At 35.4% G+C, this 13,960-nt stretch overlaps 1 protein-coding gene across 5 annotated transcripts in view; it reads right to left on the minus strand.

The window, feature by feature from the left end:
• The window catches only part of Cdh20 (cadherin 20), a 248,265-nt gene that overhangs the window by 20,594 nt on the left and 213,711 nt on the right, over nucleotides 1-13,960 (minus strand). For all 5 annotated transcript variants that reach the window (XM_021239251.2, XM_021239250.2, XM_087191935.1 and 2 more), the window contains 2 exons: nucleotides 10,414-10,667; nucleotides 1,534-1,670 (listed from right to left, as the gene is read on the minus strand). In XM_021239251.2, coding sequence (XP_021094910.1) covers nucleotides 1,534-1,670; nucleotides 10,414-10,667 — 391 coding nt within the window. The remainder of the gene's footprint in view (nucleotides 1-1,533; nucleotides 1,671-10,413; nucleotides 10,668-13,960) is intronic.

Consider the following 13,960-nt stretch of genomic DNA (forward strand, 5'->3'; position numbering starts at 1 on the left):
AATTTGGGAGGTCTGATCTTTTAAAGTTCTTTATAGATTTGAGATAGTAGACCTTTGTGTGAGGAAGAGCAGGTGAAGATTTTTTCCCACATTTTGGGTTATCTCTTCACACTGCTGGTGGTTTCTCTTGCTGTGCAGAAGCTTTTTAATAAGAAGAGATCCCACTTGTTGATTGTTTGTGCTAGTTCATGGGCAACTGAGGTTTTGTTCATAAAATCTTTTCCTACACCGATGTCTTCAGGGATTCTATCTAACCTCTGTTCCAACTGGTTCAGAGTTTCTATTTTAATATTTAGATCTTGAATCCATTTTGATTTTAGTTTAGTGCATGGTGAGAGATACAAGTCTAGTTTTAATCTTTGGCAAGTTGAGGCCCAATTTTTCCAGCACCATTTATTAAAGAGGCTATCTTTCCTCCAGTGAGGGTGTTTGGCTCCTTTATCAAAGATGAGATGGCTGAGTGTGTCTGGCATTGTTTCTGCATCTTCTAATCTGTTCCACTGGTCCTCAAGCCTTTTTCTTTGCCAGTACCATGCTGTTTTTATCACAGTAGCTTTGTAGTATAGTTGCAGGTTGGGGATTGTGATACCCCCTGCCATGTCTCTGTTACCTAGAATTGCTTTTGCTATTCTGGGTCTTCAGAAGAGACTTTTGACTTGGACTTTTCAGCAGTGCTGAAACATTTATGACTTTAGTGACACTTAGAAATGGAGTAAATACAATTTACACAATAAAGTAATATGAGCCTCTTGGGGGACCAAGGGTGGAGTTTATGGTTTAGATCTAAGTTCTTGTGTCTAGAGGTGGGTCCTGGTTGGAAGAGGTGAGTGCTAGTCAGAAGAGGAGGTCACTGGGGGCATGACCTGGAAGGGTTGAAAGGGTCTATTCTTGTCCCCAGTTTTCTCTCTCTCTGTCCCTTCCCTGCCCTGCCCTTTCCTTTCTTCTCTTCTCTCCTCTCTTCCTTTCTTGGCTGTCATGAGGTAAGCAGCTTTCCTCCACCATGCCATTCCATTATAATATTTCTGCTTTGGAGCCAGCCGAACATGGACTGAATACCCTGAACCATGACTGCAATCAAACTTCTCTTAAGTTGTGGATGTTGGTTATTGTGTCCAAGTAATGGGAAGCTAACTATTACTAAAATACATTATATTTTATTGTAAGATTATGTGTGTGTAATGAGTAATATATTATTGATGCTTCATCAAAAGTTTTTGTACTATTTATGCATTTACAGTCATACAAAAATTGAGAGCCTCTTAGGTTTCTTGGATATCTTTCCTTTTCCTCATAGCCACTTGGGGTAAGATTGCTATCTTTTCTGCTTTGCCTTTTTTTTCACTTTTATCTCTGGCAATACATTATCTGTAGACATTCTAAAAATATTTTAACTGAATGATTTGCTTATTTGCATAAAACTTTATTTCATTTTCTTCTCTTAGAAGAAAGTTTTTTGTTAGAAGTTCTAGAAACTTCTATTTTCTATATATTTTTTTTGTCAGTGTACAGAGGCCAATTTATTATTTTACTTACTCATTTCCATAGCAAGGACAGTGATATTATGCCAAGAAAATTCTTCCCGGTCTAGGGGTCTTGCGGTCATTAGGGCACCTGTTGTTATGTCAACATAAAAAAATCTTCCAGGATCACTGCTTCTGTCAATGGAGTATCTGCAAAGACATGGATTATGTATATCATTTTCATTTGGACAAACATACAACAACATATTATATGAGAGCACTTTGTGCATATCATGTAAATGAAACATGGCTTGATTGGCTTGAGTATGAATACATGGAAAACTGTGGTCTTGTCATACTTAAAAACAACACAAACCAAAAAACCCATTATTCAGTTTTCTCATTGAAAAATTGAAATAAACAGGGTGCCAAGAATCTTAGGGCAGCATTAAGCTACTCAAGGACCAATTTATGTTATTTAAAGCTTAAAATTGCCCCAAGAATTTTGGGACACCCTGAATATCAACCCTACATAAATTTGTTCAAAATTCAAATATATTCTCAAATGCTAGTCTGCAACTGGATAAAAGGAAGAGTTACCATTAATAGTTCTAGTTCTTGTAATTAGTCTCATGTGTTGGAAGGGAAACTATTGCACCAAGACCTTTGTGAGCATGTTAATAACTTACCATCTGAAAAATACAATAATGGTATTTACTTGCTGAAGAGTCCTTATCTACAGAATGCTTTTAGCAGGACAGACCAGGTCTCTCTGGGTTGCTTTTCATAAATAAGCATGAAGTTTATGTATTTATGGGGCTACCGCCTCCTGGAAAATGTCAAATAAGCTGTGTAATTAGTAGAATATAATAAACAGATGTTCCATAAAAAAATGCCTTTTTCTATTAAGGGATGATCTTCCCCCTTTCATGTACAATCTGGACCAGTATATGTTGTTAAGCAAGAAAAGGTTATTTACTGCTACCTGTGCCTGAGAGTTTTGGACATCTCCAAAGGAAGAATGCCTGACTCATTTTGCTATTGTCTGTATCTTTTGAGTCACTAGTGAAGCTGGTACTGGGTTAGATTCATAATTCCTTGTGAATCTGATTTGGAAGTCTGATTCTTTTGTGTTTTCTTATTTGCATCATCTCACTGGTCCCCATCTTGAGACATTAAATAAATATGAAGGGAGGCTCATGTGAGTTGCTATCTCATTGTGGTTTTAAGTTGTATTTCCTTATGATAAGCCATGTTAAATATTTTATTTTTTTCATTTATCTATAGGGCACTTACATTTCTTGTTTTGAAAAATGTATATTCCAAAAAAAAATTATAAAAATTTCCAGGGCCTAGGATGTAGCTCAGTGGTGCCATGCCTGCATTGCAAGAATAAGGTCCTGAGTTTAATCCCCAGTACCACACAAAAAAGAAAAGTTATAAAAAGAAAAATATGTATTTAAGTACTTTGCTCATTTTTAGTAAGGTTATTTAAACTGATTACAAAATACAAAATAAAAGTAGTCAAAATAACATGGCACTATCAAAAAAAAAAAAAAAAAACCAGACATACCAACCAATGGAATAAGATAGCCCAGAAGTAAATCCATACTTCTATGGTCAGTTAATTAATTTTCAATAAAGGTAACAAGAATAACGGGGAAAGGACAGTCTCTTCAAAAAATGATAATGGGAAAACTGGCTATCTACATGCATAATGAAATGGTACACTTACTTGACCCCTTGAACAAGAATTAATTCAAATGAATTAAAGATTTGTGTAAATATCAGACCTCAGACTGTAAAACTGTGCGTCACCGGTCTGGACCAAGTTTTCTTGGATATGACCCTAACAGCACAGGGACAGCAAGAGTAAAACAGACAAAAAGGATTTATCAAACTAAAAAGCTTTTGGACAGCAAAGGAAACAACAGAATGAAGAGAAAACGCAAAGACTGGGAGAAAATATTGTACATCATACATTGAAAAAGGAGCTAATATTCAAAATACATAAGGAGTTCTATTTTTAAAAGGTCAGTAATTATAATAGCTGTTATCTATTGAATACCCAGCACTTTACTATGTAATTAATATGTAACTTCTTTTAAATGTTTATAATATCTCTGAAAAATTATTCCAATAATCAGATAAGGAAACTGAAGCTTAGAAAAATTAAGTCACTTTCACAAAGTTACACAAGTAATTTGTAGAACTAAGATTTGGAACCCTATTCTGTACATGGAACTGTAACTATTGTGTTCTTAAAGTGTTTAAATAGAGGCCAGGGAATATATTTGGTTTAAAATTCTATTTAAAATTGCTAGCATTTGAAATTAAAATTTTAATTGTTTTATATATCCTTTTATTGGTACATTTTAGGTGTACAATATAATGACATTCATCACTGGAGATATGCACCTTTACATACTCTCTTGGTTCTTATTTTTCCCCCTTCCCCTACCCTCCCTTCAACCCCTCCATCCCTCCCTATTTACAAAGACTTTGTTTCCATTTTTCCATTTTCTCATATTAATTCCATTCCCTTCTTTCCTTTCCCCTACCCTTCCCACTTCCCCTTCCCCTTTGCCCCTTTTCTTCCTATTTCACATTATCTATTATACCTTTCAGTCCTTATTTACACGTTCAGTTTCTCACACTAGAGAAACTATTCGGTATTTACACGTGTGTCCTATTTATTTCACTTAAGAGTATCACCTCAATGTGCTTCCATTTAGCAATAAATGTCTCTAATTTCACATTTTTTATGGCTGAGTAGTATTTCATTTTATAAAAAAACCCCACATTTTCTTTATCCAGTCTCCAGTTGATGGGCATTTGGGCTGTTTCCAAGTTTTAGCTATTACAAACTGTGCTGCTATGAACATGGGTGCACATATATCACTGTGGTATGATTCTTTTAATTCTATGGGGAAGATACCCAGCAGGGGAATAGCTGGGTCATATGGGACTTCCAGTCCTAGTTCTTTGAGGTATCTCCATACTGATTTCCACAGTGGTTGCACCAGTCTACACTCCCACTAGCAGTGGAGCAGGGTTCCTCTTTTCCCAGAGCCCTGCCAGCATTTGTTATTGGTTGATTTCATGATAGCAGCCATTCTTTTTGGAGTGAGGTGGAATCTCAGTGTTGTTTTCATTTGCATCTCTCGAATGACCAGTGATGTTGAACATTTTTTCATATGTTTATTTGCTATTTCTACTTCTTTGTGTGAGAAATGTCTGTTCATTTCAGATGCCCATTTTTGCACTGCGTCTTTAAATTTGGGAGGTCTGATTTTTTTAAAGTTCTTTATAGATTCTAGATAGTAGACCTTTTTCTGAGGGACCGCTGGTGAAAATTTTTTCCCACATTTTGGGTTATCTCTTCACACTGCTGGTGGTTTCTCTTGCTGTGCAGAAGCTTTTTAATAAGAGATCCCACTTGTTGATTGTGCTAGTTCATAGGCAGCTGAGGTTTTGTTCATAAAGTCTTTTCGTATATCAGTGTCTTCAAGAGTTCTACCTAACCTCTGTTCCAGCTGGTTCAGCATTTGTTTTAATATTTAGATTTTTAATCCATTTTGATTTTAGTTTAGTGCATGGTGAGAGATATAGGTCTAGTTTTAATCTTTGGCAAGTTGAAACCCAATTTCTCCAGCACCATTTATTAGAGGCTATCTTTCCTCCAGTGAGGGTGTTTGGCTCCTTTGTGGAAGATGAGGTGGCTGAGTGTGTCTAGAATTGTTTCTGGATCTTCTAATCTATTCCACTGGTCCTCAGGTCTGTTTCTTTGCCAGTACCATGCTGTTTTTATCACAGTAGCTTTGAAGTATAGTTTCAAGTTTGGGGTTGTAATACCCCCTGCCATGTCTCTGTTACCTAGAATTGCTTTTGCTATTCTGAGTCTCTTCTTGTTCCAAATGAATTTTTGGATTTTTTTCTCGAGGTCCATGAAGCATGCTGCTGGGATTTCAATTGGGATTGCATTGAATCTATATAGCAATTTTGGAAGTATGGCCATTTTCACTGTGTTGATCCTTCCTACCCAGGAGCAGGGGATGTCTTTCCATTTTCTGATATCCTCTTCAATTTCTTTTTCCAAAGTGTTATAGTTTTCAGAGAAGAGGTCTTTGATTTCTTTTGTTAGGTTGATTCCTAGGTATTTCAGGTTTTTGGATGCTATTGTGAAAGGAATTGTTTGCCCTATTTCTCTCTCAGTGAGTCTGTTGTTTATGTAGAGGAAAGCTATTGATTTTTGTGTGTTGACCTTGTATCCAGCTACTTTACTGAATTTGGTTATTAAGTCTAGAAGACTTTTGGTGAAGTTCTTTTGTTTGTTTTTTGAGTCAGGGTTTCACTATGCATTCTAAATTGGCCTTGAACTTATTATGTAGCCCAGGCTTGCCTTGAATTCCTAGTGATCCTCCTTACTCAGTCTCCCTGGTGCTGGGATTACAGGTATGTGTCACCATGCCATCATACCTGGCTGCATTCATTGTTTATATCTTAAAAATGGAGAAACTGAAATTTTTGTGGTAATGTTTCTTTTTTCAAATTTTTATTTGTAACTTTTTAAAATTATCATGTTTGCAGTGCATAATATTTACATTCCTTGTTTAAGGTTGGTTCATGTACGTAACACATCTTAATTCCTTTTTACATCCCTTCCTCTCCCCTCCCCCCATTGCTTTATCATCCCTTTCCCACTGAGAAAGATCTATCTCTCTGCTTCCTATTACCTATCTTTTATTTTGCTTTTTATATATAATTTAGGTTTCTCATATAAAGACAAAATGTGATAGTTAAGCTTATGTTCTGGTTTATTTCACTGATCATTGTGGTCTCAAGGTGCATCCATTTTTGTACAAATGATTGAAGTTTATCTTTATGGTAATGCATTGCTTTTCAAACTGAAGGTTAATGGGTTGTAAAGTCAGTATGGTAGGTGTTATGGTTTAGATGGAGACTGTCCCCCAAAGGCCGTATGCACTTACAGGCAAGGCTTCTGGAAGTTAATTGAATTATGGGGGCAATATAGCTGACTTGCTCTTAGGAAATAGAATCTGGTCAGAAAAGGTAGGTCTTCAGAGGTATGACCTGGAAAAGTATATCCTCTTCATGGATTCTTGCTTCTGTCTCTGCTTCCTGGCCACCATGACATGAATTGCTTTTTCTCTGGTGTGCCATGGAGCCAGCCAACCATGGACTGTAAATGTGAACCAAAGTAAACCTCTCCTTTAAGTTGTGGGAGTGTTGGGTCTTGTATCTCAGCGATGAGAAAGTGACTATTATAGTAGGTTACGGCTAGTATTAAAAGAAAATGAAACAGAAGACACTATACACATGCCAGAAAATAACTTGAAAAAAGAATAAATATTGATGCGACATTTTTGTTTCATTCATTCATTCATATATATATGTATATATATATATGTAGTTTTACAGTATATATAAACATGTATATCAGTTGGTAAAATGTTTTGTTTTGAATATATACTGAAGCAATTCAGGACAGCTGTTCAGAAAATTAGGAATTAAAGCAGTAGCTGATGAGTGAGGGCTGAAGAATTTTGAATCACTGAAGTTATGACTCCCTAATAGAAAATTTAAGGAAGCAAATTAGTGCCTGTTTGTGCCCGTGACTTTCATGAACATTTATCATATGCCAGGCACTGCTCACACAGAATGGGACTGTATGAGATTCTCTAAGGAATTTGAAGAACTGTCACAAGATGAGCCATGATAGCAAATAATTGACTTTTTGGTAAAAAACACATGCCTACAAATTCATTTAAAATGAACTGAAGCATAATGTTTTTATTTAAAGTTTACTAGCTAGTTCAAGAATTGAATTTTCTTTTAGGAAAAAAATACTGTTTGGCTCTTGACAGTCTTTATCTTTCAGTTCCTCACACATGAGTAAAGCCTAGCATTTGATCCACGAAGCCATAGCTCTGATGGCAGTTCTCCAAGTTGTAGGCATAATACTGAGGGGAGAACAGCCTACGAGGAACCAGCTTTCTACACTTCAACATACAACACCATAGGAAATGTCACAGATGGTATGGGAGATGGAGTGATAGAAATAACTAAATGATAGGACCCCTGACAACACTGCCTAGATGACACAGCAAGAGGCTGCCTCAGTAAGCCATCCTCATCAAGTGGAATCCCTCTCCACTTTCCCAAAACAGGTCTGCATTGAGAGAATAATAGCCTTCATTTCTCTGAATGGGGCGTTGGGCCAATTTGTAGGAGGCAGGGAAACAAATTAAAGGTGTAGATACAGATGGAAAATGAGGAAATTGGGAAATACTAGTGAATTTGTAGGTAGTTTTCCTTTCTCTAACTGTAATATTCTCACATACTATGAGCAGAGCAGGCCTAACACACACATACAGCTGCCTTAAGCAAACAGTAGCTAGCGTTTGTTGGGTTTTCTGCCTGTTTGCTTGGGTGAGGACATTCTCTGAATTTGGATGAATGTGGAGGAGGGTGTCATAAGCAGGCTTTCTAAATCCACATACTCTAGGATGGCCCTGGAGAACAGGCTGTTTCCACACCAGTGGAAGCCTATTTCAGATGCCAGATTGTTCAATATATTCTGGTTGCCAGAAAGTCCTTGAGGATTTATTAAAAATTCAGGGGATCTAAGCACTGTATTTCTTATATACATATAACTATATCTGGAGACATTGTTTTGGGACTTACAGTAAATGATGACCAGCTTATATGGCTGAAACACCATCAGCTTTCTGGAAAAGGAAATTATAAAAGTTCTAATAATCTTTTAAAAATATTAAATGGCCTTTAATCCATAACATTTTAATTTGAGGTAGTATGTTAATTTTTTTGTGATTTTAATATAAATCTCCATTTTTGGCAACAAAAATGCAGAAGAGGAATTAACCATGCAGCAAGTAACATATACACATTATTTAAATTTTTTTTGGGGGGGTGTTGAGGATTGAACTCAGGGCCTTGCACTTGCTAGGCAAGTGCTCTACCACTGGGCTAAATCCCCAACCCCCTTATATACACATTACTTTAAAACTAATTTTTAAAAATTAAAAAAATCAGGACTAGTGGGGATCTCCTTCATTGAGTTCCCTCTTTTCCAACTGACAGTTTTCAACTGGTCCATCATCTGAAGCTGCATTTTCTGTTAGACAGACGGGTTCTTTCATTTTGTCTCCTTCACTTCGCTCCATACCAGTAGTGGATCTAGAACCACTGTGTGTCTGTTTCATTTCTAGGTATGTCTTGACATATCCTGGACATATACTCTAGGGCTGTGTGTGTGTGTGTGTGTGTGTGTGTGTGTGTACATACATATGCACATGCATGTGTTGCCTGACTGTTCATTCTCTTTTGCTTGTTTCTAATTTAGTAGTGTGACTGCTAACAGCAGTGCTTACCCACATAGGGGTCCAGAGCCAAAATCTGGAAAGCACATGCGGGAATATCACCAGATATTCTGACTGTTTCAGAAATAGGAACTGATTTTTTCTAGCTTGAGTTTGTTTCACTTATAAAGTTTTACTCTTTAAAGTTTTCACATGTTATTTTCTTTGATATGAATAGATTAATATAGATTGTATATATAATTAATTATGATCATAAAGTAAAAGTGTATAATCTTAGTTTCTGAAAATACAAATTTACAGTAGCATTCTGCCTTCTTTTCAATGTGGGATAATATAGTTTCACTTCTCATTCAGTTTCATATTTCAGAAACTTAAGGTTGAAGTCACTTTTATAAAGTTATGATTTATAATAGAAAGATTAGTTATCTCCAGAAAAATTAAAATAATTAAAACAAAATCATTTTAATGCCTGAACATGTAAAATGTTTGCTAATTGGTTAGAGGAAGCAGATTTGCCCCATTATAGTTATTCTCTGGAGAGACCCATTCTTATTAAACTGCAAAAGCACATTTTCATTAAATACAAGACAGCACCAGGTGAGGGAGGTAGCCAGCTGACAGAAAAGGCATTTGATAAATTGGAGTGTGTTTAAAATGTGTTATCTGCACTAATGCCCCAGATTCATTTTACTATGTGGCTTTCAACAGTTAATATGACAGATGGCCTCAAACAGCCTTGAATTCTGATCTTTTGTGTCAAGCTTTAGAGGTTTGGCAGTTGCTCTGAAAGGTTGAGATGTCAGCCTGTCCACCAGCTGTTTGTACTTTGGCTGCAGAATTGATGGGAAATGGCTATAGTTGTAAGGGCAGTTCTCTCTTGAGAGAGCATACTGGTTGGTCTTTAATTTCAAAACATACTTTGGAGAGACAGATATGTGAGATTGCAATATAGAGCCCTATCTGTCCACTATGTATGGCATCAAAGCCATTGACATCAAGAATAGTCTTTCTATAGTATATGGAAATATATAAAGTGTACATTATTTTCCCCATTTTGAAAAGGAAAAAATGTCAAAGTTTCATAAGTGTGAAAGAATGTGCAATGATCACCTTTATTTTTAATGCTGAAGGTTAATAGTTTAACATTTTGACATTTGTGTGTCTAATTGTGCTTTATCTGAGTTGGTGTTTCTCCACTGGGAATGGTTTTTTATACCACCTCCTCAGGACATTTGGCAATATTTTGGATATTTTTAGGTTCTTGAGAGGATGCTAGTGGCATTTAGTAGTGTGCAAAGGCCAGAGATAGCGTTACACATCTTTCAATGCACAAGACAACCTTCCACAACAACACAGAATTATATAGCCCCAAATGTCAGTTGGGCCATGTTGGAGATGTATGTTTACACCAGGTGAAAGTGAGTTATAGATATAAAAGACACTTCATTTCCAAATAACATGATGAGGCCATGGTTATTTAAACAGAAAAAAAAAATTCAAAGACAGCTTCCAGAGATAGGACATAAAAAGAAGCAGAAGGGAAAAGGAAAATTCCAGGATATAGGAAAAGGTGAAATCTGTGGAAAAACCTGATTGAGTTGTTGGTCACATCTGGATCCTTGGCAGAAATGATCTGTATAGTTGTTCCAATTGCCACATCTTCCAGCACTTCCACCAAATAAAAGTCAGGTTCAAACACAGGGGGCTCATCCACATCCTCCACACTGATGTGCACTGTTGTTGTGTCCTGAAATGGGCCCAGGTTCAGAAAACGCATCTCTAGATGAGGATTAGCTCCTTCCACTTTTAACGTGTAGCTTTTCTTGCTTTCAAAACTCAGAGGCTGAAAAGTAATGACAGGAAAATTGATTAGCCACTAGCATATATGGGCTTATCCACAGACTTTAATTTTGTGTGGTAAATTTCATCTCATAAAATATAATATTTTTGATTGTTCCCTTTTTTGATTTATCCTTCTCTTCAGAATGTTTTATTTCAAAATAAATACAGCACTTCAGGGCAGAAAGTAAACTTAAGTGCTATTTTTGAAGAATAATCAGTTCATTTTTTTAAAGCTGACAAAAATGTTAAAGTGTTTAAGCAACAGTTGTCTGAAAAAATCAATAGTAAAATAATCATAGAAAGTAAGTCTTATAAAATAGTTGCAGTAGATAGAAAAGCAGTTACTAAAGTTTAGAAGTCACATGTGAACATGTTGATGACTTAAATTTTTCCAGCTACACATTCACTTATGCTTTTTCATAAACTATGCTGAATGTCAGCATAGTTTGTGTTAGAAAGAAGCATGTGCCCATTTAAGCAGCTGCTTTTCTTTTGAGAAACAAACACCAGTAGGAGCTGTTTTAACTAAATATTATTTTCAAATTGACAAAAAAGTTGTTTGTTTTGTTTCTATTGGAACCACTTGTTCAGCATTTATGTAGTGCCAGTTATTGGGTTTTATGGGTCTTCAACCATTTCTGTTTAAACCAAGAACCCTGTTTGCTCCAGCTGCTCCCTTAGTTGTTGGTTACAAGACAAAGTTTCATCAACAAAAACCTACAACTCAGATTATAGTATAGCATACAGAAGGACTGGTTTTACCAATTTATTTATACTTGTTCCCAAAATTTACATACATTTCTTTCCTGGTAAATTATATTCTTCTGAAATTCATTGCATTTGTATGGGTAACCTAAAGTGGACATTGTTGTTTACTTTAGTTTTGGGTAAGGCAAACTTTGTTTTTCCCTTACTTTTAAGTCATTTTTCTAATGTGATGTGAATTTTGTATCTGTTTTAAAAATTAAGATGTAAATTATATATATAAAAATTAATTTTTTTACTGTAAACTTTTGCAGGCTATGACAAGTTCAGTCATAAGTCTTCCATGATCATGAAGATATAGTACTATCCTATAACCCTTGGAACCTCCACCCCATGCCCCTTTGTGGTTAGCCTCTCTCTGCATGTACAGTCCCTGGCAGGCACTGATTCACTGATATTCTATCCATATTACAAGAATGTTATACAAATAGGATTATTCAGTATGTCATATTTTGAGTCTGGTTTCTCTCACTTAGCATGATGCATCTGAGATTCATCCATGTTGTATGAATAAGTAGTTTATTCCTTTTTATTGTGGAGCAGTATTCCATTGTATGGGTGTATAAAAGTTGACTTCTCCAGTCTCCACTACAAGTACATTTGGGTTGCTTTCAATTTCTAACAATTATTAATGAAGCCATTATAAACATTTTGTGTGAATATGTTTTCATTTCACTTGGGTAAATTCTTATGAGTAGGATTGCAGGATTATATACTAAGTGTATTTTTTAAAACTTTATAAGAAACTTTCAAACCAGTTTTCGAAGTGACAGTGTCATTTTGTATCATCACTAGGAATGTTAGAAAGTACTAGTTTTTCTGTATCCTTGTTACTAGTTTATCAGTTTCTTAAAAAAATTTTTAGCTGTTATACTGTGTATAAAGTGGTATCTCACTATGGTTTTGATTTGCTATTCTCTAATGCTTAATGATGTGTCTTTAAATGCTTGCTTGAATAATTCTTTATATTGAATCCTTTATCACACATTCAATTTGCAAATATTTTGTCCCAATATGTGGGTTGTCTTTTTGTTCTTTTTCTTTTTTTATTTGTACTGAGCTACATCCCCAGCCCCAGTCACTTAAAAAAAATTTTTTTTTGTTACCGGGGATCGAACTTGGGACCTTGAACTTGTGAGGCAGGTGGTGGAACCACTGAACTAAATCCCCAATTTTTTTTTTTTAGTCCATTTCACAGTACATGCTGTTTATGTTCCTTTTGTGGAGCTGGTACACATACATAACATATCTGAATTTCTTTTTTCATCCCCTTTCCCTCCTCTCCCCCATCTTTTCATCTCCTTCCCATTTGAGAAAGATCTATCTCCCTATTACCTGTCTTTTATTTTTATTTATAATTTGTGTATAAGAGAAACCATGCAGTACTTTGCAAAACTTAGGCTTGTGGTCTAATTTATTTCACTTAACATTATGGTCTCTAGGTACATCCATTTTCAGTCATTTAAAAATATTTTAAAAAAGATTGAGGCAGGGTCTCATTGAATTGTTAAGTTATATAGGTTGAGCTTGAAGTGACCTTCCTTGTCTCAGCCCCCCGGAATGGTGGGATTACAGGCATGCACCACCATGCTGGCTTGTCTTTTCTTTCTGTTAAAAGAATCTTTTGAAAACCAAAAGCTCTTAATTTTGAAGTCCTCTCACTTAAAACAAAATTTGAAGGGCTGGGGATTTAGCTCGGTGGCACTATGCCTGCCTCACAAGTTCAGGGTCCTGAGTTTGATCCTCAGTACTGGAAAAAGAAAATTTGGACTGAGATTCTAGTATCATATTGAAGAAACCTTCACCTAATAAGGTTACAGAGATTTTCTTATAGAAATTTAATGGTTTTAATTCTTACATTTAGTTGTATGATCCATTTTGAGTTTATTTTTTGGAGGTATAATTGAAGATCTTTTTTTTACATATGGTACCCCATTGTTGTAGCATCATCTGTTGAAGAGAGTAGAGTGTTTAATTACTGTTGGTTTCTTTTAAATGTTACTTATGGTTTTTAAAAACTATTTAAGATTATTGTCTCCTATACTTTTACTTTTAAAATGGAAAGAAAATACTGCACCAGTGCTCTCAGCTTTAAATTGCCTAGATTTAATAAATGAGTTTAGTGTTCTCTTGAATAGTTTTTGTTCCTATTTTTCTAAACATCAAATAATTGTTTATGTCTGTATTCTTAATGATAAATTAAAGAATAATAACGTAAGTTCAAAATTCAATAAATTTTCTAGAATTGGTGTACACAAAATGAAAAGCCATTGTATCCTTGAAAGTGGAACCATGAAAATGATAGCACAAAATAGTAATGCAGCTTTATTAGTTAATTTTATGAAATAATTAAATATTCCCTCCTTGATTTCCCTAGTATTTTATTGTACTTCCATTACAGTTCTTCTTGTTCTGTATTGCAGATATTTCTTTGTATTTTGGCTCCTTCCCCAGAGGTAAGGGCAACAGCAATGACTTAGATTTATATTCCCAGTTCCTAGAAGAGCCTACAATTGAAAATGTAGCAAC

Source organism: Heterocephalus glaber, unplaced genomic scaffold, assembly GCF_053883595.1.
Source record: "Heterocephalus glaber isolate CG9 unplaced genomic scaffold, H.glaber_assembly_v1.0 deba00000331, whole genome shotgun sequence".
Lineage (NCBI taxonomy): Eukaryota > Metazoa > Chordata > Mammalia > Rodentia > Bathyergidae > Heterocephalus > Heterocephalus glaber.